Source organism: Anthonomus grandis, chromosome 22, assembly GCF_022605725.1.
Source record: "Anthonomus grandis grandis chromosome 22, icAntGran1.3, whole genome shotgun sequence".
NCBI classification, from domain to species: Eukaryota; Metazoa; Arthropoda; class Insecta; order Coleoptera; family Curculionidae; genus Anthonomus; species Anthonomus grandis.
Window position 1 is genome coordinate 26315651 of NC_065567.1, and position 23274 is coordinate 26338924.

At 32.5% G+C, this 23274-nt stretch overlaps 7 protein-coding genes across 10 annotated transcripts in view; 4 read left to right on the forward strand and 3 right to left on the reverse strand.

The window, feature by feature from the left end:
• The window catches only part of LOC126749085 (uncharacterized), a 37759-nt gene extending 35077 nt beyond the window's left edge, over positions 1-2682 (reverse strand). Inside the window, exon 1 of the mRNA XM_050458710.1 lies at positions 2506-2682. Coding sequence (XP_050314667.1) covers positions 2506-2521 — 16 coding nt within the window. The 5' untranslated portion in view covers positions 2522-2682. The remainder of the gene's footprint in view (positions 1-2505) is intronic.
• On the forward strand, positions 598-3040 carry LOC126749082 (synaptic vesicular amine transporter-like). Its single transcript, XM_050458703.1, has 7 exons — positions 598-1423; positions 1474-1731; positions 1789-2052; positions 2106-2381; positions 2431-2565; positions 2622-2857; positions 2909-3040. The coding sequence occupies exons 1-7, from the start codon at positions 1324-1326 to the stop codon at positions 2993-2995; spliced, it is 1356 nt and encodes a 451-aa protein (XP_050314660.1). The 5' UTR covers positions 598-1323; the 3' UTR covers positions 2996-3040.
• A 278-nt stretch (positions 3041-3318) lies between these two features.
• LOC126749087 (twinfilin) overlaps positions 3319-23274 on the forward strand; it is a 92647-nt gene continuing 72691 nt past the window's right edge. The window contains exons 1-8 of one of the 2 annotated variants that reach the window (XM_050458715.1): positions 3319-3451; positions 3535-3626; positions 3684-3761; positions 3817-4091; positions 4147-4384; positions 4438-4581; positions 4643-4761; positions 4811-5512. In XM_050458715.1, coding sequence (XP_050314672.1) covers positions 3602-3626; positions 3684-3761; positions 3817-4091; positions 4147-4384; positions 4438-4581; positions 4643-4761; positions 4811-4954 — 1023 coding nt within the window. In that variant the 5' untranslated portion in view covers positions 3319-3451; positions 3535-3601 and the 3' untranslated portion in view covers positions 4955-5512. The other variant, XM_050458714.1, reaches the window with a different exon arrangement.
• On the reverse strand, positions 5565-6659 carry LOC126749094 (uncharacterized). The gene is made up of 3 exons (XM_050458722.1): positions 6380-6659; positions 6093-6181; positions 5565-6019 (listed from the first exon to the last, which is right to left on the reverse strand). Exons 1-3 carry the CDS (start codon positions 6492-6494, stop codon positions 5798-5800), a joined length of 426 nt encoding a protein of 141 aa, XP_050314679.1. The 5' UTR covers positions 6495-6659; the 3' UTR covers positions 5565-5797.
• LOC126749084 (nicotinamide/nicotinic acid mononucleotide adenylyltransferase 1) lies at positions 6795-9698 on the forward strand. 3 transcript variants are annotated; one of them, XM_050458707.1, is made up of 7 exons: positions 6804-7029; positions 7110-7333; positions 7388-7570; positions 7626-7727; positions 7782-7936; positions 8027-8315; positions 8930-9698. In XM_050458707.1, exons 1-7 carry the CDS (start codon positions 6957-6959, stop codon positions 8957-8959), a joined length of 1056 nt encoding a protein of 351 aa, XP_050314664.1. In that variant the 5' UTR covers positions 6804-6956; the 3' UTR covers positions 8960-9698. The 3 variants fall into 3 exon arrangements, with proteins under 3 accessions (XP_050314663.1, XP_050314664.1, XP_050314665.1); XM_050458706.1 differs by lacking the exon at positions 8930-9698 and having other exon boundaries at positions 6795-7029; positions 8027-8710; XM_050458708.1 differs by lacking the exon at positions 8027-8315 and having other exon boundaries at positions 6829-7029.
• LOC126749088 (beta-1,4-galactosyltransferase 7) lies at positions 9691-11362 on the reverse strand. The gene is made up of 5 exons (XM_050458716.1): positions 11347-11362; positions 11096-11253; positions 10622-11042; positions 10428-10574; positions 9691-9991 (listed from the first exon to the last, which is right to left on the reverse strand). The coding sequence occupies exons 2-5, from the start codon at positions 11211-11213 to the stop codon at positions 9772-9774; spliced, it is 906 nt and encodes a 301-aa protein (XP_050314673.1). The 5' UTR covers positions 11214-11253; positions 11347-11362; the 3' UTR covers positions 9691-9771.
• LOC126749083 (interferon-related developmental regulator 1) lies at positions 11783-22958 on the forward strand. Its single transcript, XM_050458705.1, has 6 exons — positions 11783-12057; positions 19310-19782; positions 21787-22028; positions 22082-22325; positions 22382-22609; positions 22669-22958. The coding sequence occupies exons 1-6, from the start codon at positions 12027-12029 to the stop codon at positions 22744-22746; spliced, it is 1296 nt and encodes a 431-aa protein (XP_050314662.1). The 5' UTR covers positions 11783-12026; the 3' UTR covers positions 22747-22958.

Here is a 23274-nt window from a genome sequence, read left to right on the forward strand (position 1 = left end):
CGTGTGGCCAAACGTTCCTTTTTATGACTTCCACAATGAGTGGAACAAGGATGGATATATTCCAGACAGCACATTGTGTCCTATGGACATTCAACATTTTCGTCTTTTTGGAAATATAAACGTTCAACGGATATCCATTAATTTCTTTACGTTGAAAAGTTGATGTGAAAAGTTTAGATACAAAACTATAGATTTTATTATCACTTTAAATTTTCCTAAAAAGCATTTTTTTCTCAGGCAATTATTTTCGGCAAAACTCGTTCTTCATTAATCTTACCCTTGCCCCCCCACCCACCCTACACAACTTACCAGTAAGAAATTGTTTGCAAAAGTCATTGTTTTCCAAAATAACACGCATGAATAACAGCTGGTTTTGCCATTAATATCCAATCTAATAACACAGTTTCTTTATTTATATTTGATATAATTATATATATGTATATTAATAAATATTTAATACAACAGTGCTATTATATAACTATAGGCCTGTCGACATTTGGCAGCCTATAGGCATATTTAAACTAATTAGTATAATGATTGTACCTGTTTCCACTGGTACAGTTCAAGAATAATCATGTAATAAGGAACTGAGAAGATGTCAACATTATCTCAGAAGTAAGCAACTCGACTCGACTAGTCATAGTAAAGTAAAGAATCCTTCAATCAATAATGCGTCGTGCGACTTTTGGCCAAAGATGTAAGGAATTTTTGAAAATATCAGTCCAATGACTTTTTATTTGTTCAGTGACTGCTTTTTCAAGCTATAGGATTAAGAAATTCATAAATCCATTGTACGCCCTGTGTACCAGAGATGGACATGCTACAAAAATAAGAGCCTAATGGCTTCTCAAGAAAATCTATCTACTGGACTCAAATAACCTGATTCCATTAGTTTAAAGTTCATTTCATTGCCCAAAACTATTATTCGTAGATATCCATTATTAATCCATGGACATAATTCGACTGAACATCCATTGAAGAATGTATGCTGTCTGGGATATAGTAGGCCATTAATTTTTTGCAAAAATCAACCTGATCCAAGCCTATACTTCACAATGTCGGCGTATTTGTTTTCAAATAAATATAAATGTCTAAATATAAAATGCGAAAAAAAGTAAATCACCGTGTACAACAGCAGTCGCATGTGTGCTGCCAACAGATAACAACCTTTCCTAATAGAAATGCTCAGTAAAGCGAGAAAACTTCGTTTAGAACCCGATTATCCTGGCCGCAAAGGAAAATTGATGAAAGACGTCCATATGGGGCCCACACCAGTCGCATTTTCAGTCTTACTGAGTCTTTACATCCAGAACGTTCGCAGCAATGTTTATAAAACTTTTTCATTTAGCTGAGCGAAAAAATATCGTTTTTATCATCGTTTACATGCTGTTTTTGTTGGATAATGTTTTATTAACTGTTGTGGGTAAGTAGATATTTCAATAATTTAACAGTTTTTTTAGACAATATTTTCAGTTCCAATCATTCCGGACTATCTGTTTTCAAACTTGCTAAATTACACTTATACAGCCAAGTATGGCCCAGCCTCCCTAAGCCCCTTACAAAGAAAATATGAGACTTTAGAGAGTGATAACGGGCCTTTAGGGGCCCTGTTGGCATCAAAGGCGTTCGTGCAGTTGGCATTTACCCCTTTTATCGGATATTTAACACAAGTTTTAGATTCTAACATACCACTGCTTGTTGGATCTTGTAGCTTGTTCATTGCCTCCATATGTAAGAGAAAATAAAGTGTTAGTGCAAAATAATCATTATTTTCCAAATTATTTTTAGTGTTTGCTTATGGAAACTCATATGAAATTCTTGTAACAGCGCGGGCATTACACGGCAGCGCCTCAGCAGCGATCGCTGTTAGTGGAATGTGCATTTTAGCGGAACACGTGCCAAAGGAATCCCGTAATAAATTTATGCCATTAGCATTTGGAGGGATTGCCTTAGGGGTTCTTATAGGGTACCCCCTAGGGGGCGCTGCTTACCAACTGCTCGGCAAGATTGTCCCCTTTTTGTTTATAGCCTTTCTTATTTTAATTAGCATTGGTGAGTTGGGAAGTGCGACTTTCTGCACTAGACATGTAAAATACTATTTTCAGTTCTACAGTTGGGGCTGCTTACAACTGAGAGTATGGATTTGCACACGTCAGCGAACCCAAACTCCACCTACGTTCAATGGGTGGAACTTTTAAAAAACAAGGTGATTGTAATATCTGGTTTATCTATATGCATTAGCACGTCATCTATGGCTATACTGGAACCATGCGTGCCAATGTGGCTACTGACGCACATGCACCCTCGTCCCTCCAAATGGCAGTTGGGGGCTGTTTTTATACCGGATAGCGTTGGTTACTTTATTGGATCACATTTTGCTGGTAGCTATCTGAACTAGTGAAGTCATCACTACATTTTAAACTTTTTTAGGGTTGATTTCTGTTGAGCCATGGCGCATATCTATAAGCGCTATGGTAGTTGCAGGATTAAGTTGTATCTACTTACCAGAAGCGAACAGCATGGCTCAGCTATCGATACCTCATTTCGGATTGGGGTTGGGAGTGGGTCAGTTATCCCTTATATCTAATAAGTACGTTTAGGTGAAACTATTTTCATTTTAGGGGCTGTAGACGCATCTTTGGTACCCCTCTTAGCGAACTTCGTGGACAACCAAGGCAGCACTCAGTACGGACCGGTATACGCGTTTCAGCAAGCAGCTGTAGCTGTAGCTTATTCCTTTGGACCTCTCCTGGGAGGTCAGGCTGTACAAATATTCGGGTTTCCTTGGCTGATGCGCCTTGTTGGGTTTGTTAATTTGATGTTTTGTCCATTTTTGCTAGAATTGGAAAATCGGGACGTAAGTTGTTCGTTTGAGTCACATGTACCTTACTTACTTAACCTATTTTAGGAACAAAAAAGACCGGTTATAACTGGTTATATGCCCTCTTATTCTACATTGGACTCGCTTAATAGCTTTTCACAAGAAAATGAGTAAATAATTTTCAGTGTTTTATCAATAAAGTATTTCTTATTTAATGAGTTTTTGTGTATTTCTTACCTTAATAAATACGGAAATCATTTTCGCGGAACTACATATTATACCCAACACATTACTACTATATTCATAGGTTATGTTCACCCACCGTTTAATTTACTGAGGAGTCTAGGTTAAGACGTCTTGAACGTATTTCCTAGCTTCTTTTGACTTTGACATTTGTAGACACTCATATGTGTGTGAAGCACCATAATTTGGTTTACATATTCATTGTTAATATCTGGACAAAAAAATGATTAAAATCCCTTGGGAATTTCAGGAGATATGGGCATTATATTGATTAAATAACAGCAGCCGACATATGCTGCGTTCTCGATTTTGGTTGGTGGATATCGATCTGACGCTAGCTTCACACTCATACGATTTATCACCGACTTACGTGCTTGTGAATATCAAGTATTGTCAAAGTTCCCTAATCCTTAAATATTTACACAAAATAAAAAATCCCCAATAAAAAGACTATTTTTGGATTTTTTTAGATTAGATATATACCAAACAGTTGTGTTATTTCGCTTTAACGCTGACTAACTCCGTTTTAACTAAGCAATGTCCCATCAAACTGGAATTAAGGGTAAATGAACACTGTGACCATGCATTTTTGAAATTCTTTAAACCCTAATATTTTTAGCTAATGATGCATTAAAGAAGTTCTTTTCTAAATGCAAGGATGGCAAGATCAGACTGTTTAAGGTGGCTATAGAAGAAGGTGGCTCACACACCAAATATTTAACCAGTTTTTTTGTATCTGATTTTCTTTTTAGAGCAACTAGTCCTCAAAGACCACCACAATGAAAAACACAAATGGGAAAAAGACTATGACAAATACGTAGCAGCACTTGTAGAAGAAAATCAACCATGTTACATATTGTTCAGGTTGGATGAAAAGAATTCGCTTGGCTATGAATGGCTTCTTATAAGTTGGTGTCCTGACACATCTCCGATTCGTCAAAAAATGCTTTATGCTTCTACAAAAGCCACTTTAAAACAAGAGTTTGGATCATCTCAAATTAAAGATGAACTACATGGGACTGTCTTAGTAAGTGGTATTATACATGGTCTTAACTTATTTTAAATGGTATTTCTTAACTTAGTCGGATATAACCCTTGAGGGCTATAAAAGGCACAAAAAAAGTGTAGCAGCTCCTGCTCCTTTATCTATGAGGGAAGAAGAACTTCAAGAAATAAAAAAAACTGAAGTTAATACTGACATTAGTATTAGTACAAAACAACAAACCCTTAGTGGAGTGGAATTTCCATTAACGCAGACTGCCACTCAAGCTATTGAAGATATGATTCGAGGGTCTTATGATTATTTGCAGTTTAGAATAGGTTTGTTTTAAACTAATTTAATTTTGCAAATAAGTGTGTTTGGTCTTTTATAGATATTCCTAAAGAAACAATTCATTTGGTCTGTGCTGAAAATATTTCATTGCAAAAATTACCATCTAAAATTCCTTCTGATGCTGCAAGATATCATTTATATAAGTTCAAGCATACCCATGAAGGAGATTATAATGAAAGCATGGGTAAATACTAATACTAATATAATGAATCCAATAAAATAAAATACAAAATTTTTGATTTTAGTGTTTATTTACTCAATGCCAGGATATAATTTAACTGTAAAAGAGAGAATGTTGTATTCCAGTTGTAAAAATCCACTTACCAACTCCATTGCAAATTTAGGATTAGACATTACCAAAAAGGTAATTGGATACACCCAGATTTATTGCTATCATAAAATGTTGTTTTTAGATTGAAATTGATTCAGGATCTGAATTAACTGAGCAGTTTTTGTATGAGGAACTTCATCCAACAAACAGCTTGCATCGTCCAAAGTTTGCTAAGCCTAAAGGACCTCCTGGAAGAGGGCCTAAACGAATGACTAAGAATCAATAAGTTTTTTCAAAAAGGCCTTTTTTTAATGCCAAGTTTCTCTCATTTTTTTTTCAATTGCATATATGGTGCTAATGTGTGTTTAGTCAGTGCCAAATAGGGCATACAAAACAACTAATACTTGCCAGTGATACTTGAAACGAATAAGGTGGATCATGTTTGTTTTTTTTTTGGAAATTGGAATTGTTTAGTGTCGACCAGGCTCAGGTGTTTTATGTCTCCATTGCTGCATTTTGTAAATTGTATTTTTATTGAAAAAAAAAACATTTATTGCTTTGTTTCTTCTGTCTAGCAAATATTGGCGGGTAATTTATTATTACATTTATATGTAGACATTTAAGATTAGGATAAGTATACTTTATAATATGCTCAAGTGTTTATGAAACTTATTATCTTGCTGTTGTAGCTTTATATTTTTTATATGGTAATTGTGTTTAGTATCTGCCTAGTGAAGTTACTATTTATAGTTTAAAGATCAAATTGTTTATTGCTGGTGATTTTTTTTTAATTAAAAAAAAAAAGGTGTATTTTTTAAATGAAAAATTATACTTTATAGCTTAACCTACAGGTGTTTTCTTAAATTTATTTTACTGCAGGAAAGTAAAACAACAAAACATTCAAAATGGCATTTATTTTTACAACTTTAACAAATTACCATGATGACTAAAAGAAGCTTATTAAGATAATATATGATTAACATTCATAAATCAATAAAAAGAAGATCAACTTAAAGTTCAAACAATATATAACATTTAGGATCATCCTTGTGGGACCTAAAGGTCTGCCCAATCAATAATTTTTTAAATTAAAATTGAGTAAAACTACTTACTAGGTCCACAAAATTAATTAAATTTCATTAAGCGAAAATGGTTCTGGTGTATGAGGAGAGGAGGGAGACTCCATACCTGGTGGGTTTGGAGGTGGAGGGCTCGGGGGAGGACTGGACTCTGGTGTTAGAGGATAACCTAATATTATTTCAGGTGGGGGCACAAGGTCTGGGGGATCTACACCAGGTTCTTCATTAAAGATCATTATTTGGTTTCGTGCAATTAAATAAAAATCCATTACCTGCAATGTGTTCGTATTTTTTAATTGTAACCTGTTTGACGACACTGAAAGGACAATCATGTTGAATACTTACATCGTCTGTGTCGATATTTGCGTTTTCGTCTGTATGGTCAAAAACTACTCTTAGTTGTACTGGGACATGATATGGAACATCACGGACATCTAAGAGATTTAATAACTTAATCGTTTATCTTTTTTAGCTATGGTATTCCATAGGTATCTAACAAATGGTGTTTTTAAAAGGTTTTAAGTCATTAGTCAACATTATGTTATACCTAGTCGTTTCGTAAAGCAAGAATTATGAACTATTTAGGTCTAAGTTTAGTGTTTTGGTTTGTCTTTTTAGTGTTTTGTACTTACTCAACTGAAAAGTAACGGCATTTTGGGGCATTAATACTGCTTGCATATCCATTTCATCCACTACTTCAGCTTCATTTGGTGGGGGACTAGGCGATGGTGCAGCCGATGCCTCCATGAATACTTACTTGGTAAGGATCCACTGATCGTATCGAAATTACTGTTTAGGTGCTTTTTTTCATTAAATGGAGGCAAATTTGAATTTCTCCCCTTTTGTAGCGCGTCTTTTTGCGTCTGCGTACTGTCAAACTGGATGAAGTTTGTAGGAAAGTAAACAACTGGTGACAAGTTTCTGCAATGTTGCCAACTATTTTCTTTTTATCACTAACTTGTAACTTATCAAAGTCTTTAATGATTAGCTGATGTTTTGTATTTAATATTTTAAAAATTGAATTTAAAGACCTTAATTAAACAATGAGTCTATGCAACAAACGGAAAATTTCACTTTTCCTATAAGTCATGCCCCAATGTCAACCGTCTGAAAAGTAGAACGTAGAACATAACCTCAAATTAAAAAAAAAATAAATATATAAACTTCATCAAATTGTTTCTTTGGATACTGCAGGGGACAGTTATCAAAATGCGAACCCCAGTGATTCTTTTAGCATGTGGATGCTTCAATCCACCCACAAACATGCATTTAAGAATGTTTGGTAAGCATTATTAAAAAAAACAGTATTGATTTATTTGATAGCCTCCACATTAAACAATTAATAAACCCAAACCATTTTAGAAATTGCCAGAGATTATTTACACAGAATGGGAGCTTATGAGGTCATAGGCGGAATTATATCTCCGGTTCATGATGGCTATGGCAAGAAAGAGTTGGTTTCGTCCACTCACCGGGTTAATATGATCAGAACAGCCCTACATGGCAATGACTGGGTTAAATTGTCTGACTGGGAAGTGAAACAAGAGTGTTGGACAACAACCAGACAGATTCTACAATATCATCAAGTAAATAATTATTATTTATCACAGAAAATGATTTAGACATTTTAACATTTTTAGAATCATGTGAATGCTTATCTACACTCTGATAACAACATAGACATCAACGAAGATGAACTGAAATGGATGCCAGACAACATAAAGAAAAGGTGTGGAGATTCCAAAGGTGTCACAGTCAAACTGCTTTGTGGAGCTGACTTGTTGGAATCATTTGGCACCCCTGGATTGTGGGCAGATGAAGATGTAAATACCAGAACTTTTAGATAAAATAGTTGCAATAGATTGTTGTTTATTGCAGATGGAGGCTATTGTAGGACAACATGGACTGGTGGTCATAACTAGATGTAATGGAAACCCTAGTGAATTTATTTATAATTCTGATATGCTCACTAAATATATGGTAGTAATATTATTTCTAAAATCGCCAAATTAATTTTAATATATAAATTTCTAGGCAAATATTTTAATAGTAACTGAATGGATTAGAAATGAAGTTAGTTCAACCAAAATAAGGAGGGCACTAAGAAGATCTGAATCTGTTAAGTATTTAATTGCTGATAAAGTGATCGATTATATTCACAAACATGGATTGTATGGGGCAGATAAGACGTAAGTATACATATTTTAAGTAGTAGAGTAACTTTTAAAAAAAATATAACCCCTATACTTTTACTTCCATGCCTTGCTTGGAAACCACAGTAAGTACTTAACCCCAATTGACATAACCAGTTCAATTTTTCTTACTCCATCATCGGATATCGAGGTAACAGACTCCCCAAGCCCCACAAATTGTCTTTACATTTGCAACAACAATTTATTTAACAAAAACTCAAGTAAATTTGACAGGATGTCTGTGGGCACCATAGAATCATTCCGCAGTCACACTCAACAGCCTTTAAAGGCAACCATGACAAGACACCCTGGACAGGCTGTTAAAATTGTCACTGAGAGTAGTGGGGATCATAGGATCATCGGTAAAACTAATAAGGTTGGTATAAGCACCCCTGTAGACCCTCCATTAGGGGTTAAGGGCGCTAAAAGTTGCACTGACTTTGAAGAGTTAGATCCGAGTAAGTTAGAACCGTCGACGAGTAAGAAGGGGTTCGTGAAAGAGTGTAAAAGTTGCGACGAGAATATGGTGAAGTTCATTTTCACAAAGCATGGGGTTGAGATTATTAGTGATGTAGAAACTATTGTTTAAATTTAGTAGTTTGTTCCTTTTTTTTCAGTGGTTATAACATATTTATTATTTGCTTACAGGGTAGCTGGGATTTCATTCTGGCTCAGTAGAACATTAAACACTTTTTCTCTCTCTCTTTAGTGCCAAAAAGAAACAAAGTTTCCACCAGGGTCTCAACTAACATAAAAAACTTTTATGTATTCCCTGGAAATTTTCCTTTGTTTAAAGTTCAAATTATAAGGGATGATTTTTTCTTAGATTATTCAGAACAATTTTTTTTTTGATGTAAAGATGGCATGCATATAAAACTCTTGCATTGTCAAGTATTTTGGCTTAAAATAGAATAAGATTTTCTAAAATTGATCAACAAAATATATTGCGCCATTTCCTTTTTTCTGCATGATTCTATTTTTATGTTTCAGACATCTCTAGAACGAGCTGCATGTTTGTAGACCTCCTTGATGTTGCCTGCGCCCCATTAGTTTTTTCTTTAGAACCGTTTTTAGTTGTTAATATTGTTCATTGTAGTTCATACCCATTTGCCTTTTTGGAGGCATTTAAAGGGTTTTGAAGACATTTTCACTGCGTGAGAGTTGTCTCAAGTCCCGTCAATATGGTGGTATTTATTAGTATCTGATGTAACGCTAAATGTCAGTAGAAAAGAATTATCTTAACAGATTTTATTATACATTAGACAAAATAGGTTAATATCAGATACTATCCTACCATTTTCTTTAAAGGTAAACTGTGTAGAGGGAATTTGAAACTGACTCAGAATAATATCAAAAATATCAAAAGTAGAATGTTCATACATGTAAATTTTATTAGTTGTACTAATTAGTACATAAATGTAACAATAATCACTTGTTGCTGTAAGGCTTATATTATGTGATATTAGTTTCTATTTGGGCTGGGTTTACTTAGTCTTTCTGTAATTTAATTTTTGTAAAAACAATATTATATAGTGAAGCATAAAGCTTAATATTTTTATATTTTATTTAGCGTAAACTAATATGATATTATTACAAGTACCTGTATTGAAAACTATGAGCAAAAATAAAGGAGCAGTGACAGTCAAGTCAGCGCTCATTTATATTTGCCCTAAATTTTATTTTTTAACGCAGTTTCCGTTTTTTTATTAGTTAAAGGCTCTGTCAAAAATTTGAAATAAAATTTGATGTAATTACAAAACGAATCTATTTATTTTCAACATACAAATTAAAAATCTAATACCAGCTAAGCAATGGCAGATTAATTGAGAGACTTATTTGGCGTCACAGTCACACCATGGGGTGCTGTTTCGATCACAGAACAATTTTATATTTAAAACGGTAACAGGGGCTCCATTAACGACCAGATCGTTATACGATATTATTTTATATTTGACGTCATGGAGCCCCGTCTCGCGATCTCTTCTTCTAGTCACTTCCTTTTGGTTGTAACATTTTGCAATGTCTCGTTTTCTTGTCTTGTCATGAATGTGCCTATATAGAAAAAAAAATTTATTAAAAAACAGTTGGATTATTTTCATGATTGGGAAAGATACGATTCCAATACGATAAAATTTAATTATGCACTATTTCACCATATATTTTTATTTCAAATTGGAAATTTAGTTATTAATAAAGCAATTCAATTCAATATTATCAGATTTTTTGATAAGATAACAATTTCATCTTAAAAATACCTTTCCAGTTATCAAACAATGAAAAATGTAAGAAGAATTTTTGTGTGGGTTTTTTATTGAATAAATGCATGTATACCTTTAAGTTTTGTAATTAGTAATTATTTCTCTAGGCATACATTAATGCAATATTGATTTTTTAAATCTTGATGCTTTTTTGATTCAGTGTTTTGTCTGTAATATTGGCCATGGATGCATGTCTTCATCCATAATCCAGACATGCATTAACAACTTACCTAAAAGTATTACTAGTATTAGTAGTAACATTTTCAGGCCTATTTATACTTAGTTGAGCATCCTTCAGTCTTACATAAAACTCATCATCTTCTAATCCCCATCCCCAATACCTATTAGACAGGCCATTAACTAAAGCAAAATGTTCCCTAAAAATAACAATTAAAAAAACCTTCTGACTTTTTCTCTTACATACCTATTAATCAACAAAATTGCCCCAATGAATTTCTCATAATGATATCTTGGATGTAAGTTAGGTGCTGCCACATGAAAGGGTTGATCTGGATATGAATAATTCAGCTGCTTATTAAGAGGTAACAAATCGACATCATGCATCACAATATAGTCATATTCATTCTTAGTATATAGGTATCCAACATTAATAAGGGAAGCCCTATTGAATCTGAATGAATCGACTTGATTCAGTACAAAAATGTGATGCACAATTCCTTGGTCAGTGAGGAATTTGTGGATGAATGGGGCGAATTGAAGCAATTCTTCAAATCTGTTCCTAAAGGGCACTAATACTGCTAACTTGTGCTCAGAGGGTGCTGGTTTTGTTTTTGGACATGTTGTCTGGTATTTTAATATTTCAATTTTTTCATGATGGCATTGTTCTACAATATAGTCAAGTTTTAAATAAGAAAACAAATAAAGTGTAATTAAATACCATTTACAAGGAGCTTATAGCTGAGAATCACTGTTGAAAAGAACAAGACCCCTACCAGGCAAATAAGGACGGAATTAAATGAAAATCGGGACAATTTCCGACGTAACACCCGCATCATTTGTGGCCCTAGAAGATCCGATTTCCCACAATTACGACATCTTTTAAAAAAGGCATTTTATTAATGTTTTTTGAAATTTCACAACAAACGATTCGATTTGTTTATGTCTTATAATATTAAAATATTTCATAACCTTAGTTTAATAACCTCAAATTCCTAGAAGCAGCAACGTTGCCACATGTAGTTTCTTTGGTGACAGTCTTGACTTCCAACTATGTTACCAAACTTAGCACTAAGTGATATTAAAAAAAATGCAACTTGTCCCAATTAAATAGTTGTCAATATTGGATAATAAAATTGCTCTTTAGAATTATGAATATTATGGGTCTCTCTCGCGCACCCACAAACACCCATCTTTCATCTCCCTTTAATCAATAAAACTTTTGTTGCCTAATATTCCTATTTGTTATGAAATTTTTTAAATTTTATGTTAAACGCTCATTAGCCCTGAAGCAAACGGAAAATGCGTTGCTTTGTGCATTCGTGGTGAAATGTTGCACCACAGCGGGTAATATATTGCGCGTATTTGAAAAACTGTCGTGACGTCATCGCACGCGCAGACGCCCTAAAAATTTCGAATCGATAATAAAATTGGTGTCTTCACAGGCAACCATTAAAAGTTGATCCCAACGTGTTCAACTGAAAACATGTTATTGCGTTTCGACCGAATTTTAAATAATAATAAATGTCCAGTGGAAAAGTGTAGTCGAGATAATAAAAGAATTAACTGTCAACCCTCTTGATCCAGTGTAAATCTAGTGGCTTTTTTTAGTAAATTTAAAGAGAAGTTTTTAAGTTATTCCCAGTCTCATCATGCCTAAAGGAAAGAAAAAAGGACGTTCTGGTGAGTACCTTTAACTCCCGCTTAATTAGGGTGCTTTGGTTTCAATTGTGTTCTTTTTTTAAGTTATTCAATTGTTTAAATGTCACCCTGGTAACCTAAAAAACCTGTCCAAACTTCAAGGCCTTTTTTTCTGGAACCAGCACAAATTCTCATCTGCTTTCATAAGTTATTTTTAAATTTATGGTGTTATTTACACAAATCAGATGATTCATCAAGATTTCAAGTATGAAACTTTATTATTACTTTACTGACAGAAGCCCACTACTTTAAGTAATCCATATGTTTTTTTTTGCCCACCAAATTACCCATAAGTGAAGGCTCTTAATAATACTAGAACACTTAATTTAAATTTTATTTTCATTACATGCATTTAGTTCTTCACTGTTACATAATATAGACAATCTTTTATTGGGGATCTTATAACTAGTTTGCTTTCACTGAAATATTTGATAATGTTCAAGGTATTTGGCACTCACTATAGGTGCATTTACGCCAAGGTTGAAAACTTGTTACACTACATCATTAATGTTTATAATAACAATTATTCTAAATGTGATTTAATATATGTAACTAGTCGAATGCTCATCAGTAATAATCTGACCTTCCAAAGTTTATTAATCCAAGGCATTTGGTAAAAACAAAAACATGTAAACACAAAACAGCTGATGAGAAATTTCTATTTTTTTTATTAGTATAAGTTAAATTATGTATTTATTATTATTTGTTATAGAATAATTCAAGTTTTTCTTTTTTGGGAAGGGCAATCATTATTGTCGACAGTGCACACTTTTTTCGTATTACTACATGTTTTGGGTTTAGATCTCAAATAAAATGACAGCTAGAGATAAATGGAGCTAAGGCAGAACTAACTCACAATTTTATATCAATTTTTCCTAATATATTAATGGGAATTTTTTATTGTAAATAGTGCATGATCTTGAATTTCTTCATTTAATTTTGCCAAGGAAGGAACAAATTTTCCTGTACAGTACAGAAACAATTACAGAAAGCAAATCCCTTATTATAAGCATTTAATAATACTGTTTTTGACTATTGCACTCCATTTACATAAATATTACAATATGTATTGAAAGAAGTCGTCCATATTCTAAAAGAGACCCTGATATAAATAAATCAAAGGAAATTAATTAATAAATAAATATTGTAAATAATCAAAGCCTTTGGTTTATATTCAATATGTATGTTAACCATAAATATTATGTTTTGATAAGAGGCTATTTTTAACTAAATTTAAAATTTTTTGGCTTACCACCACCCATAATTCTTTTACATAACCAGACAGATTATTGCATGTTTAAATTAACTAAACATATTTTTAGTAGGTGTACTTGCTAACCAGTGAAATATGCAATTAAATATATTTATTGCTGCAATGAAAACACACTTTTAGTAACTAGCTGAACAACGCAGTTGTACTAAACTTACTGCGTGAGTCACAGAGTGCTGCTGATGAAACTGGAGCTCTATGGTTTCAGAGGAACTGCCCTTGAGTGGTTTCGTTCCTACTTATCAAATTGTGTCCAGGCTGTCAAATTTAATGGTGGTATCTCTAAGGAACTTAATATAAATGTGGGTGTTCCGCAAGGATCAGTACTTGGTCCTTTACTTTTTCTCATTTATGTGAACGATTTGCCACAACTGCAGGTAACTGGTGTGCCGATGATACCACCATCCTCTGGCACGACTCTGATGTTTCTCAAATGGAGGCCAATATACATGCAGATTTGTTAAAAATAAAAGACTGGTGTGATGCAAATTTTTTGACATTTAATGTTTCCAAAACAAATATCTTTAATTTTAAATGTAATACAAATGATATATGTTTAATTAATGAAGCCATCACCATGCCACCGTTCAGTAAGTTTTTGGGTCTTTCCATAGACAAGTTCCTTAAATTTGAAGACCATATTGTGATTGTATGTAGAAAAGTCTCATCAAGGGTTATTGCCACCAGTCTTAATTTCTCCATCGCCAGATCTGTATATTTCGTGATTATCGAGTCGCACCTTCGATATGGAATTTGCTTTTGGGGTTCATGTTTAAATTTACTTTTTAGTTCAGTGTTTGTACTCCAGAAAAGGGCCATTAGATATCTATGTGGGGCCCGCTTTTTGTAAGTCATAATATTTTAACCCTGTGTTGTATCTTTATTTTGGAAACAGTTTGCTTAGTTTTTAGAAAATATAAACAGGAACTCCACTTAGGAAGCCGCTATAATACGCGACAAAATTATTTGTTGAGGCTACCCATTCCTCATTTTGAACTTGTCCGTTTGTGATTTTTTTATTTTTAATTCAATAAAAGACAATTATTATTATTATAATCCACAATAATAATTATTGTAATTCTCTTAATAAAATTGTCTTAAGGGCCAAAAAAAAAGAAACAAATTAAAATAATGCAAATACTTCACTGGACCCTTTTCTATGCACCACTCTACCCTACATAAACATCAAACTATTATAAACATATTAACACGGAATATCCACACCCAAAACAATACCATGTTGCCGCACCATACACTCTCTTAATATAAAATTATTAAATACCCACTAATAATACCCTGAAAGATAATTGGATTACCGAAGAATGCGGTTCTATTGGCAACGTAGTCAAGATATTCAGCTTTGAGAGTAAAATAATTCTCGCCAAAACCTTAAACGGGGGTCCGAGCCGATTTGAAATACTTGAAATACTCGAAATATCCCCGGCACCTTCGCCAAATTTATTAGAAATATTTCAAATTATATTTTATACGTAGGTAGGTATGTTTTTACGGTGCGTATCTTCAGTGGGCTAATAACGATGTTGCTCGGAATGTGGCACAGCGATTTTATTTATAAATTAGGTGTATTGCGTTTGATTGTTAAAGGCGGAATTTGGGTGTGATTTATATACACTCGAACCTATTGTTTATCCATTAATGTGCCCCCGGTTTAAATATATTTTTTTTGGATTTAGAGTTTATTATTTCATTTAATAGGAGGGTTAAGTTTAAAATTGTGTCCTGAGGCTAATTACTTAAATAAATTTATATCTTGGTTAATTAATAAAGATGCATCATGACTTTAAAATGTGTCATCTGCAAAAGCCAATAGTTTACAGTGCTTGAAAACCTTCATTAAATCAGAAGTGTAAATAATAAAAAAATTGTGGGTCAAGAATAGACTTCTGGGACACACTATTTTTCCAACAGGCCAGAGCCCAATTACCGGAAAATTAAAATTACCAATGGTAAAATATAACATATAATGTACTAAAACTAAACTCTGGATAAATTATCTTAAATTAGCTGTTTAATAAACTTCCACTAGAAATAAGACAACTTAGGACTGAAAAAAGCCTACGTACAAGGACGAAAATATTTCTTGCTAGTAAAGCATACTATAGTTTAGGTGAATTTTTTAATCATTAACATTTATATAATTTTATTTTATTTTAAATTAGTTTCTCGTTTTTATTCCTTTAATGTACAGTCTATTGGCTTTGTCTACAACTTCTATGTTTATATTGACAATAAAGCATTTTTGAGTTTGAGTTATACCCATCAAAGTTTTCAAGAATTACGTACCAAAGGATAATAACTTCCAGGCTAACATTTCCTTATATAGATTTTTTTTAAATTCTCCTGCTTAATCAGTCTATATAATGTATAAAGTTCAATTAACAATATAAAATCATGTTAAGATAACCACTACGTATATAGTTCAAATTCCATGCAACAGATGTCGCCACAGTCGATAATTCACCGTGCACCTTTAGAAACTCGCCAACTAGTCCTGTAGTTTTCCTGGTTTCTTCGTGCTGATTCTTTATGCCGCTCGTAGGCAATAAGACGCGAACGACGTAAAATCTATATACGATTCTTGGCTTGAGCTGCGCAAATACTAAGCCAGCTGTACAGCCTAATTTTTGGAGTTGTGGCACCTTGAGCCCGGGATCAAGGAGCCACTTTATATAATTTAAAGAAATATCCACGAAATATGCCATTCATATCCAGGATCTATAAATGTATTCATAACATGACAGTAGTACGAATGCTCGCACGACTGTTCGCACACGACTTTTTTCCTAATTTATTTGACAGACGCACCGATTGACATTTGGTGTGACAGGTGACGAGTCGAGAACGCTTCAAAATTTACTTTCTGATGGAATTATGATTAAAAAACTGACACTCTTGTATATAGAAATGATTTGAGCTTCATATGAACTCTTTGTCTTAAAAAATCAATTTTTTTTATAACTTATTAGAGTTCTGGTACAAAGAACGTGAATCAGCTGATCCTTAAAATTCAAATTTCCCGGGCAGTTTCTGTCAAAAGGCCTCTGGCGGCATCTGCGTTCACCTTTGATGACGCTAAAAAAAATATTAACTCTTAACTTGCGCGTCTCTGGTTCGATCTTAAATTGCCTATCTACATGGTTAAACTCACGTATCGCGCTCGAACAGCATCATTCGCATGCATAGGTAAATCGTTCCCCATTGAAAATATAAAGACTCTATATATATATATCTGCGGGAAATATCAATTGTAAAAGGGAGAAAGATATTGATATAGAGCGAGATTTGCATTTTAAATTTCATGTCTGTGTTTAATCTCTGTGCCGGTCTAGATTTACCGTTATCAATATGAATATTGATATCTATTTGATGTTGGTTATTCATGTACCCCGCAGATGTGCGGAGCTTTTTGAATTTAAGGGGTTTTTTGATGTAATTACTGTGATAAGATAGAAGTTTTATTAAGAAGAGAGAGAGGAAGGAGCTGTTGTCTATAAATTTTACTTGAAAATCAAATAAAGTTTAAATGAGAAATTTTTTTTCCTGGACTAAAAGTAGTGATTCCAAGCCAAGAACTTATTAATAGTCTTTACCCAGATTAACACCCTTTAAGCCATTGAATAGCTTATGGATGTCCCCTCTTGGACAAGCCAGATATCCTATGGATATCCGAATACTGTCCAAATGATATCATTTTAAATTCATTTATTGTCCTATAAGTTATAGTATAGTTATAGCAATTTTGGACACTAAGGATTTCCTTAAAATTAAAAAAAGAAAAATATTGAAACGGATATAGAGTATGATTTTCAGTGCTTAAAATTTTGTAATTATTGATTTTTAAAGACCTTAAGGATACTTCAAACTTTTCTGAAAAAATTATTAAAATCCATACACTAAAAATCAAGATATTGACATTTTTCTTACAGGAGTGCCTGGAAGAAATAAAATAATTTGTCTCTTATTGGCAATTGAATATCTTGATTTCAAATGGCTAAAATGTTGTAACTAGTGATTCCTAGGATACTGTAAGAGCTATTCAAACATTTTTTGAAAAAATCATCAAAATTCATACATTAAAAATCAAGATTTTGACTTTTTTCTTACAGGAGCGCTTAGAAGAATAAGGTAATCTGTATAGAGGCAAAAACTATAGATTTTATTATCACTTTAAATTTTCCTAAAAAGCATTTTTTTCTCAGGCAATTATTTTCTGCAAAAAAAAACGTTTTTTTTTTTAGCCCTACTTTTACCCCCCCACCCACCCCACACAACTTATCAGTAGGAAATTGTTTACAAAAATCATTGTTTTTCAAAATAATATGCATGACTAACAGCTGGTTTCGCCGTTAATATCTAATATAATAAAACAATTTATATATATAATTTTTACAAAATTATATATATGTATATGAATAAATATTTAATACAAAAACAGTGATATTAGATTGGATATTATTGGTGAAAATGGTGCTTTTTCAAAGTAATTTTTTACAGAGCAAAAGCTTGGGGTGGGTGGGGGGGTAAGGGTTTTTTGATGGAAAAAAATGTTTTTGCAGAAAATATGTTAAATATTTAATTAAATATGTATAAATATTTAGTATAAAAACAGCGTTATTAGATTAGATAATATGGACGAAAAACAGTGATTTTTTCACAATAATTTCATCAAATATTTGAGGTGTATTAATCGAGTTTAAAAAAATAAATATGTAAATTCCATATTAATTTTTTTAAATGTCGACATTTTGTCCCTTGAGTAAACAGAATCGTGTATGATATACGTATATTTTTCAGTTTCATAAATATTGAAAAATATACTAAAACCAAAAATTTTCGAAAAAATTGTGGAATAAATATATATTTACTGATAATAATATATGATGTGTTGCTTGGGTATTGATTTCTAGAGACTTTAAGGATACATCAAACTTTTTTAAAAAAATGATTAAAGTCCATGCACTAATAATCAAGATATTGACATTTTTCTCACTGGAGTGCCTGGAAGAAATAAAATAATTAACCTCTTATTGGCAACTGAATATCTTGATTTCTAGTGACTAAAATATTGTAATTATTGATTTCTGGCATACTACGGCTTTCAAGCTTTAAAATTCAGATATGGACAATATACTCTAATCACAAATCCATATTTTTAAAATTGAACAATTACAAAAATACAAATGAATAACCTAAAGCGGTAATTTATTGGATGTCCAATGATTCCTTGCACTTGAACATACTGGATAATAATTGGACTAATTTTAGATGTTTATTGGACAAAAGGTAGAGAAGAGAGTAACGTGCCTATGGATTGAATTTTAATTTAGGAAAACCCAAGAATAAAAATATTTAATTTCATCATTATGATGTTCATGTTGATGGGTCCTATTTGAGTCTGCGTTAATCAAACCTGCGTCCTCTTTCACATATTGTATTATTAAAAAATGTGTATAGTTTTTAGAAAATATAAACAGGAACTCCACTTAGGAGGCCACTATAATACGCGACAAAATTATTTGTTGAGGCTACCCATTCCTCATTTTGAACTTGTCCGTAGCTCTATCATATATGGAGGTAGAAAGCTGTTTAATAAACTTCCACTAGAAATAAGACAACTTAAGACTGAAAAAAGCCTAAGTACAAGGACGAAAATATTTATTAGCATTTAAGTATTTTTCAAAGTTTTATATAATTTTATTTTATTTTAAATTATGTTCTTGTTTTTATTCCTTTAATGTACAATCTATTGGCTTTGTCTACAACTTCTATGTTTATATTGACAATAATGCATTTTTGAGTTGAAACAAAACCAATCTTTAACTGTAATTACCTATTATCAAACTTTTGATAATACCACAATGAAAATGAGTCATACTAGACCCCCTTTATCAAAACCAGCCCTAATCAGTCTGCAAACACACTAACTTCCCATAATTGTTTCAGATCGTCACAGAATTGATGGTTCATTACAAACATCCGACGACGATTCGTTTCCCAACGACAACATGAGTGTCGTAAGTAATTTTTCAGAAAGTTGCAGTGTCGACGACGGAAACAACGACCCAGAGGATTTTGCTCAGGACCAACTGGAGGATAAACTAACGGAAATAATCGATGGACTCAGTCAAAAATCCTCGCAGGGTCGCACCAATTGTTTCAAATCATTTTCAAAAGCTTTAGTAAAGAAATACATGCCCAGTTATATTAAGGACAGGACTTTCACGTTGAGTGATTGTATAGAGAGAAGTCTGAAAAAGGGTGCCGCAGACGAGAAATGCGCTGCTGCCGAACTGGCCACTGTCATTTGTGTTCAGTTGGGTACTGACCCAGTGGGAGAGGATATATTTAGGAATTTGAGACCTATTTTACTTGCTACTGCTTGTGATGGGTCTGCTTCTTCAAGGGTTAGAGGACAAGTAAGTACAGACATTTTAATACACATATAAACAATGCACAATCAAAAGACTAACCAACATTTTTGCAATGACTCTTAGCACCTCTTTTTGTAAGTCAAAAACCTTTGATTGCATTTGAAAGATAGGAATGAAAAATGCAAAGTATGTTCAACAGAGATATAATTACAAAGGTTTCTGAGTACATACAGGCCCTTGGTAAGTTTCCCTGCAAAACCATCAATGTTTACCCAAATATTTCAATTATTCACTCAATTTTCATACTTATTTGTTCAGGCAGTTGAAGTAATTTTTCCAGTTTTAACTGCCTGGCATTTTTTTTAATTCCAATAAATCTAGTTTTGAAACAATTAAAACTTTTAGACAGTTAAGCTTTCAATGAGTAGTTTGAGAAAAATTTCAACTGCATTTTCAACAGCTTTACTCCTAATATAATTTATATGGTAATTTAATCTAAGACCACTATCAATATAGACACCCAAATCTTTAATTTTATTAACCCGACCCAAGATATTGTTATTAATGCGATAGTCAAATAAATAATTATATTTCTTTTTGGAAACTTTTAAAATTCGTTAAAATCTTGCATTTTTTAAAATTTAAACTCAATTTGTTGTTAGAAATTATGTCTAAATCATGTTGAAATTATCAAATTCATCAACATTTATAAAAAGTTTTCAATCATCCGCATAAAGAAGACATTTACAGTATTTAATTTTTTTTGTTCATCAATAAATAAATCAAATAATAAAGTAGCTAGATGAGCCTCCTGTGGAACACCAGAGTTGACCGAAATTTATTTTGAGTAAGTGTTTTTTATCTTTACAATTTGTGTTCTGTTGCTCAAATAACGCCATGAACTTCAAATGACAACTTATTAATTGGAAGATTATGTTGAACCTTGTCAAATGCCTTTGAAAAATCTGTATAGGCAACATCAATTTGTTGCCGATTTTCCAAAGCGCCAGACAAGGATTTAACATACAACAACAAGTTGCTACTAATAGGGTGACCCTTAATAAAACCATGTTGAGTACTTGATAGAGCATTATAAAAAATAGGTAAGATTTTCTTTCAAATTATGTTATCTAACAATTGGACGGTAATTTTTAATATCATGTTTATCACCATTTTTAAAGACAGGTTACAAATGACAGTTTCCAATTGTCAGGATAGGTACTAGAATTTAGCGAAAGTTTAAATAGCACAGTAGGTAAAACACATTTTTAATTTTTAAAAAACAATACAAACAGATCGCTAATAGATTTAAAAACATCAATCATAGTAATATCACAATTGTTAAGATTGATTGTGCCCTCAATATAACAGTTAGGAATGTCACAATTAATATACAGAGCCAAAATTGTATGAAAAAAAAATCTGCAATTTGATATGCGCTTTGACTAATTTGGTCACCATAAAAAATTGAACAAGGTAATGCCCAGTTTTTTTTTTAGAATGTACGAGTCTCCAAAATTATTTGCAATCATTACTAATATTATTTTGGATTATGTCAAAGCTTATATTATATTATAATTTAGATTAAACAACAATGGCACTTACACATCATGTTAAGATTTGAATTAAAGCATTCATCAAAATAATAAACAGTATTGTTTTTTAAATAACGTTCACCCTTTGCTTAAAATTTTTAGTTGATGACAAGGCTAAGTAGGAGCATATTAAAAATGACACCTTCTTTGACCCTAATTATTCTCATTGTTTAATATACAGTATATCCCTTGCTGTGTTTCCCTGCAAGACCATCAATATTTTTACGCTTATGGTAGATTTAGGTAAAAATAACTGCCAAAAAAACTCAACTCTGATGTGTTTTATCTCTATTTAAACAAAAACTTGTCCTGCAGAGCATTGGGGTCATAATTAACATTTTTGCAAAAGGCCCTTTGCATGCTTAAAATATTCCTTAGACAATCTTGCACATGTCTCAAAAAACTTATACCATGTCAATATTTGCTTGAGAAATTGTTATTTGGTACTTTTCAGTGTTGCTTGGCCTTAGGAAACATAGCGTTTTTATCAGGAGGTGACATAGCTGAAAATCTAATTCTCATGCAGCAGCTTGAATCAGTGTTTTCCGGTAGTTACCTAAAAGGAGATGGATCAGTTCCAAACACAACTCCAGAAGTGGGTGCGATGCACGCCGCTGCTCTAAACGCTTGGGCTTTACTTTTTACGCTTATAGTACCTGGTAATATTGGTAGTTTGATGAATGCCAAAAATCTTCCGTAAGTTGTATTTAGTATTTCTTGAAGGTGCATTATAGAATGTTTTATTTTAGAAGTTTGGATCAAATATCAGATCTGTTAGAATCGGCTCACTTAGAAGTAAGAATGGCCGCGGGAGAGGCTTTGGCGTTAGTTTACGAACTAGGTCGTGAGGAAGATGAAGATTTCGAAGAGGACTTTGCAGTGGATTTAATCGAAACTCTTAAACAGTTGGCTACTGATTCTCATAAGTATCGCGCTAAGAAAGATCGAAAACAACAGAGGGCCACGTTTAGGGACATTTTGCTGTTTATTGAAGTAAGTTTTTTAATAACTAAAGTAAAATATTTTTCATGCATTGTTTTCTTTTTCAGGAAGACACTGTCCCAGAACTTCGTATAAAATTCAACAAAGAATCACTTGTCTTGGACACCTGGGTAAAAAGGAAGCAATATGATGCCTTATGCAACATTTTGGGGCCTAGCATTAACAATCACTTGGTTGAAAACGACCTTATTAAAGATATTTTCCAAATCGAGGAGTCAGAAGTGGAGAATAGAATACCCGCTTATGCACAAAACCAGATGGAACGATTTAAAAAGGTTGGATTTATTGAAAATCTTTTAATCAAAATAAGGTTCTAATGTATTTTCTGTTACAGAAAGTCCTTAATGCGGCGAACGATAAAGCTCGGACCCTCTCCAGGGCGAAAAACCGAGATAAACGGTCAGACTTCTAATTCGATTCACATATTCTTACCCAGTTACAAACTTATAATAATGTAGTACAATTTTTATTGTTTGACTTTATAAATTTAGAGGGTTCTTTATAAATTTGAGTGATTTATAGTTATTTTCTTTATAAAATTAATTTTGAATTGGTTGATTTATTAGATTAATAGTTTTCTATGTTATAGTGAGTTAATTGTTTCAATAAATTATAGCCCAGTAACGTGTTTTTATTTTAAAATTTTTCCAAGATTTGAAAATACAGAGGACATACCTTATCTAAATGTATGTACTCTTGAGGATACATAATATTTGAAACTGCGGTAGTGTATTTATTTTCTGTCCTGGTTTAACAACTTACATAAAATGAAAAAATTAAAACAATATACTTTAAAGGTGATAATTATTGAGAAAGTACTTGAACAAAAAAAAAGTACAATTTTCTGTTAAATTATTAATTTCTGAAGTCAAGCGGTATATGGCATCTATTGTAAAGCAATTTTCAATAAATCCAAACCGTTTATCCGAAAGGATTCTAA

What these genes read in the sequence shown, in the direction of transcription:
- LOC126749082 (XM_050458703.1), top strand. Translation starts at nt 1,324, where the DNA reads ATGTTTATAAAACTTTTTCATTTAGCTGAGCGAAAAAATATCGTTTTT. An exon ending in TGTTTTATTAACTGTTGTGG is followed by an intron (nt 1,424 to 1,473) that starts GTAAGTAGATAT and finishes CAATATTTTCAG; the next exon opens with TTCCAATCATTCCGGACTAT. An exon ending in TAGAATTGGAAAATCGGGAC is followed by an intron (nt 2,858 to 2,908) that starts GTAAGTTGTTCG and finishes AACCTATTTTAG; the next exon opens with GAACAAAAAAGACCGGTTAT.
- LOC126749094 (XM_050458722.1), bottom strand. Translation starts at nt 6,494, where the DNA reads ATGGAGGCATCGGCTGCACCATCGCCTAGTCCCCCACCAAATGAAGCT. An exon ending in TGCCGTTACTTTTCAGTTGA is followed by an intron (nt 6,182 to 6,379) that starts GTAAGTACAAAA and finishes TAAATCTCTTAG; the next exon opens with ATGTCCGTGATGTTCCATAT. An exon ending in CAAATATCGACACAGACGAT is followed by an intron (nt 6,020 to 6,092) that starts GTAAGTATTCAA and finishes AACACATTGCAG; the next exon opens with GTAATGGATTTTTATTTAAT.
- LOC126749084 (XM_050458706.1), top strand. Translation starts at nt 6,957, where the DNA reads ATGCGAACCCCAGTGATTCTTTTAGCATGTGGATGCTTCAATCCACCC. An exon ending in AGATTCTACAATATCATCAA is followed by an intron (nt 7,334 to 7,387) that starts GTAAATAATTAT and finishes TAACATTTTTAG; the next exon opens with AATCATGTGAATGCTTATCT. An exon ending in GATTGTGGGCAGATGAAGAT is followed by an intron (nt 7,571 to 7,625) that starts GTAAATACCAGA and finishes TGTTTATTGCAG; the next exon opens with ATGGAGGCTATTGTAGGACA.
- LOC126749088 (XM_050458716.1), bottom strand. Translation starts at nt 11,213, where the DNA reads ATGATGCGGGTGTTACGTCGGAAATTGTCCCGATTTTCATTTAATTCC. An exon ending in CTATAAGCTCCTTGTAAATG is followed by an intron (nt 11,043 to 11,095) that starts GTATTTAATTAC and finishes ACTATATTGTAG; the next exon opens with AACAATGCCATCATGAAAAA. An exon ending in AATACTAGTAATACTTTTAG is followed by an intron (nt 9,992 to 10,427) that starts GTAAGTTGTTAA and finishes TTTTCTATATAG; the next exon opens with GCACATTCATGACAAGACAA.
- LOC126749083 (XM_050458705.1), top strand. Translation starts at nt 12,027, where the DNA reads ATGCCTAAAGGAAAGAAAAAAGGACGTTCTG. An exon ending in ATGAATGCCAAAAATCTTCC is followed by an intron (nt 22,029 to 22,081) that starts GTAAGTTGTATT and finishes GTTTTATTTTAG; the next exon opens with AAGTTTGGATCAAATATCAG. An exon ending in ACATTTTGCTGTTTATTGAA is followed by an intron (nt 22,326 to 22,381) that starts GTAAGTTTTTTA and finishes TTTCTTTTTCAG; the next exon opens with GAAGACACTGTCCCAGAACT.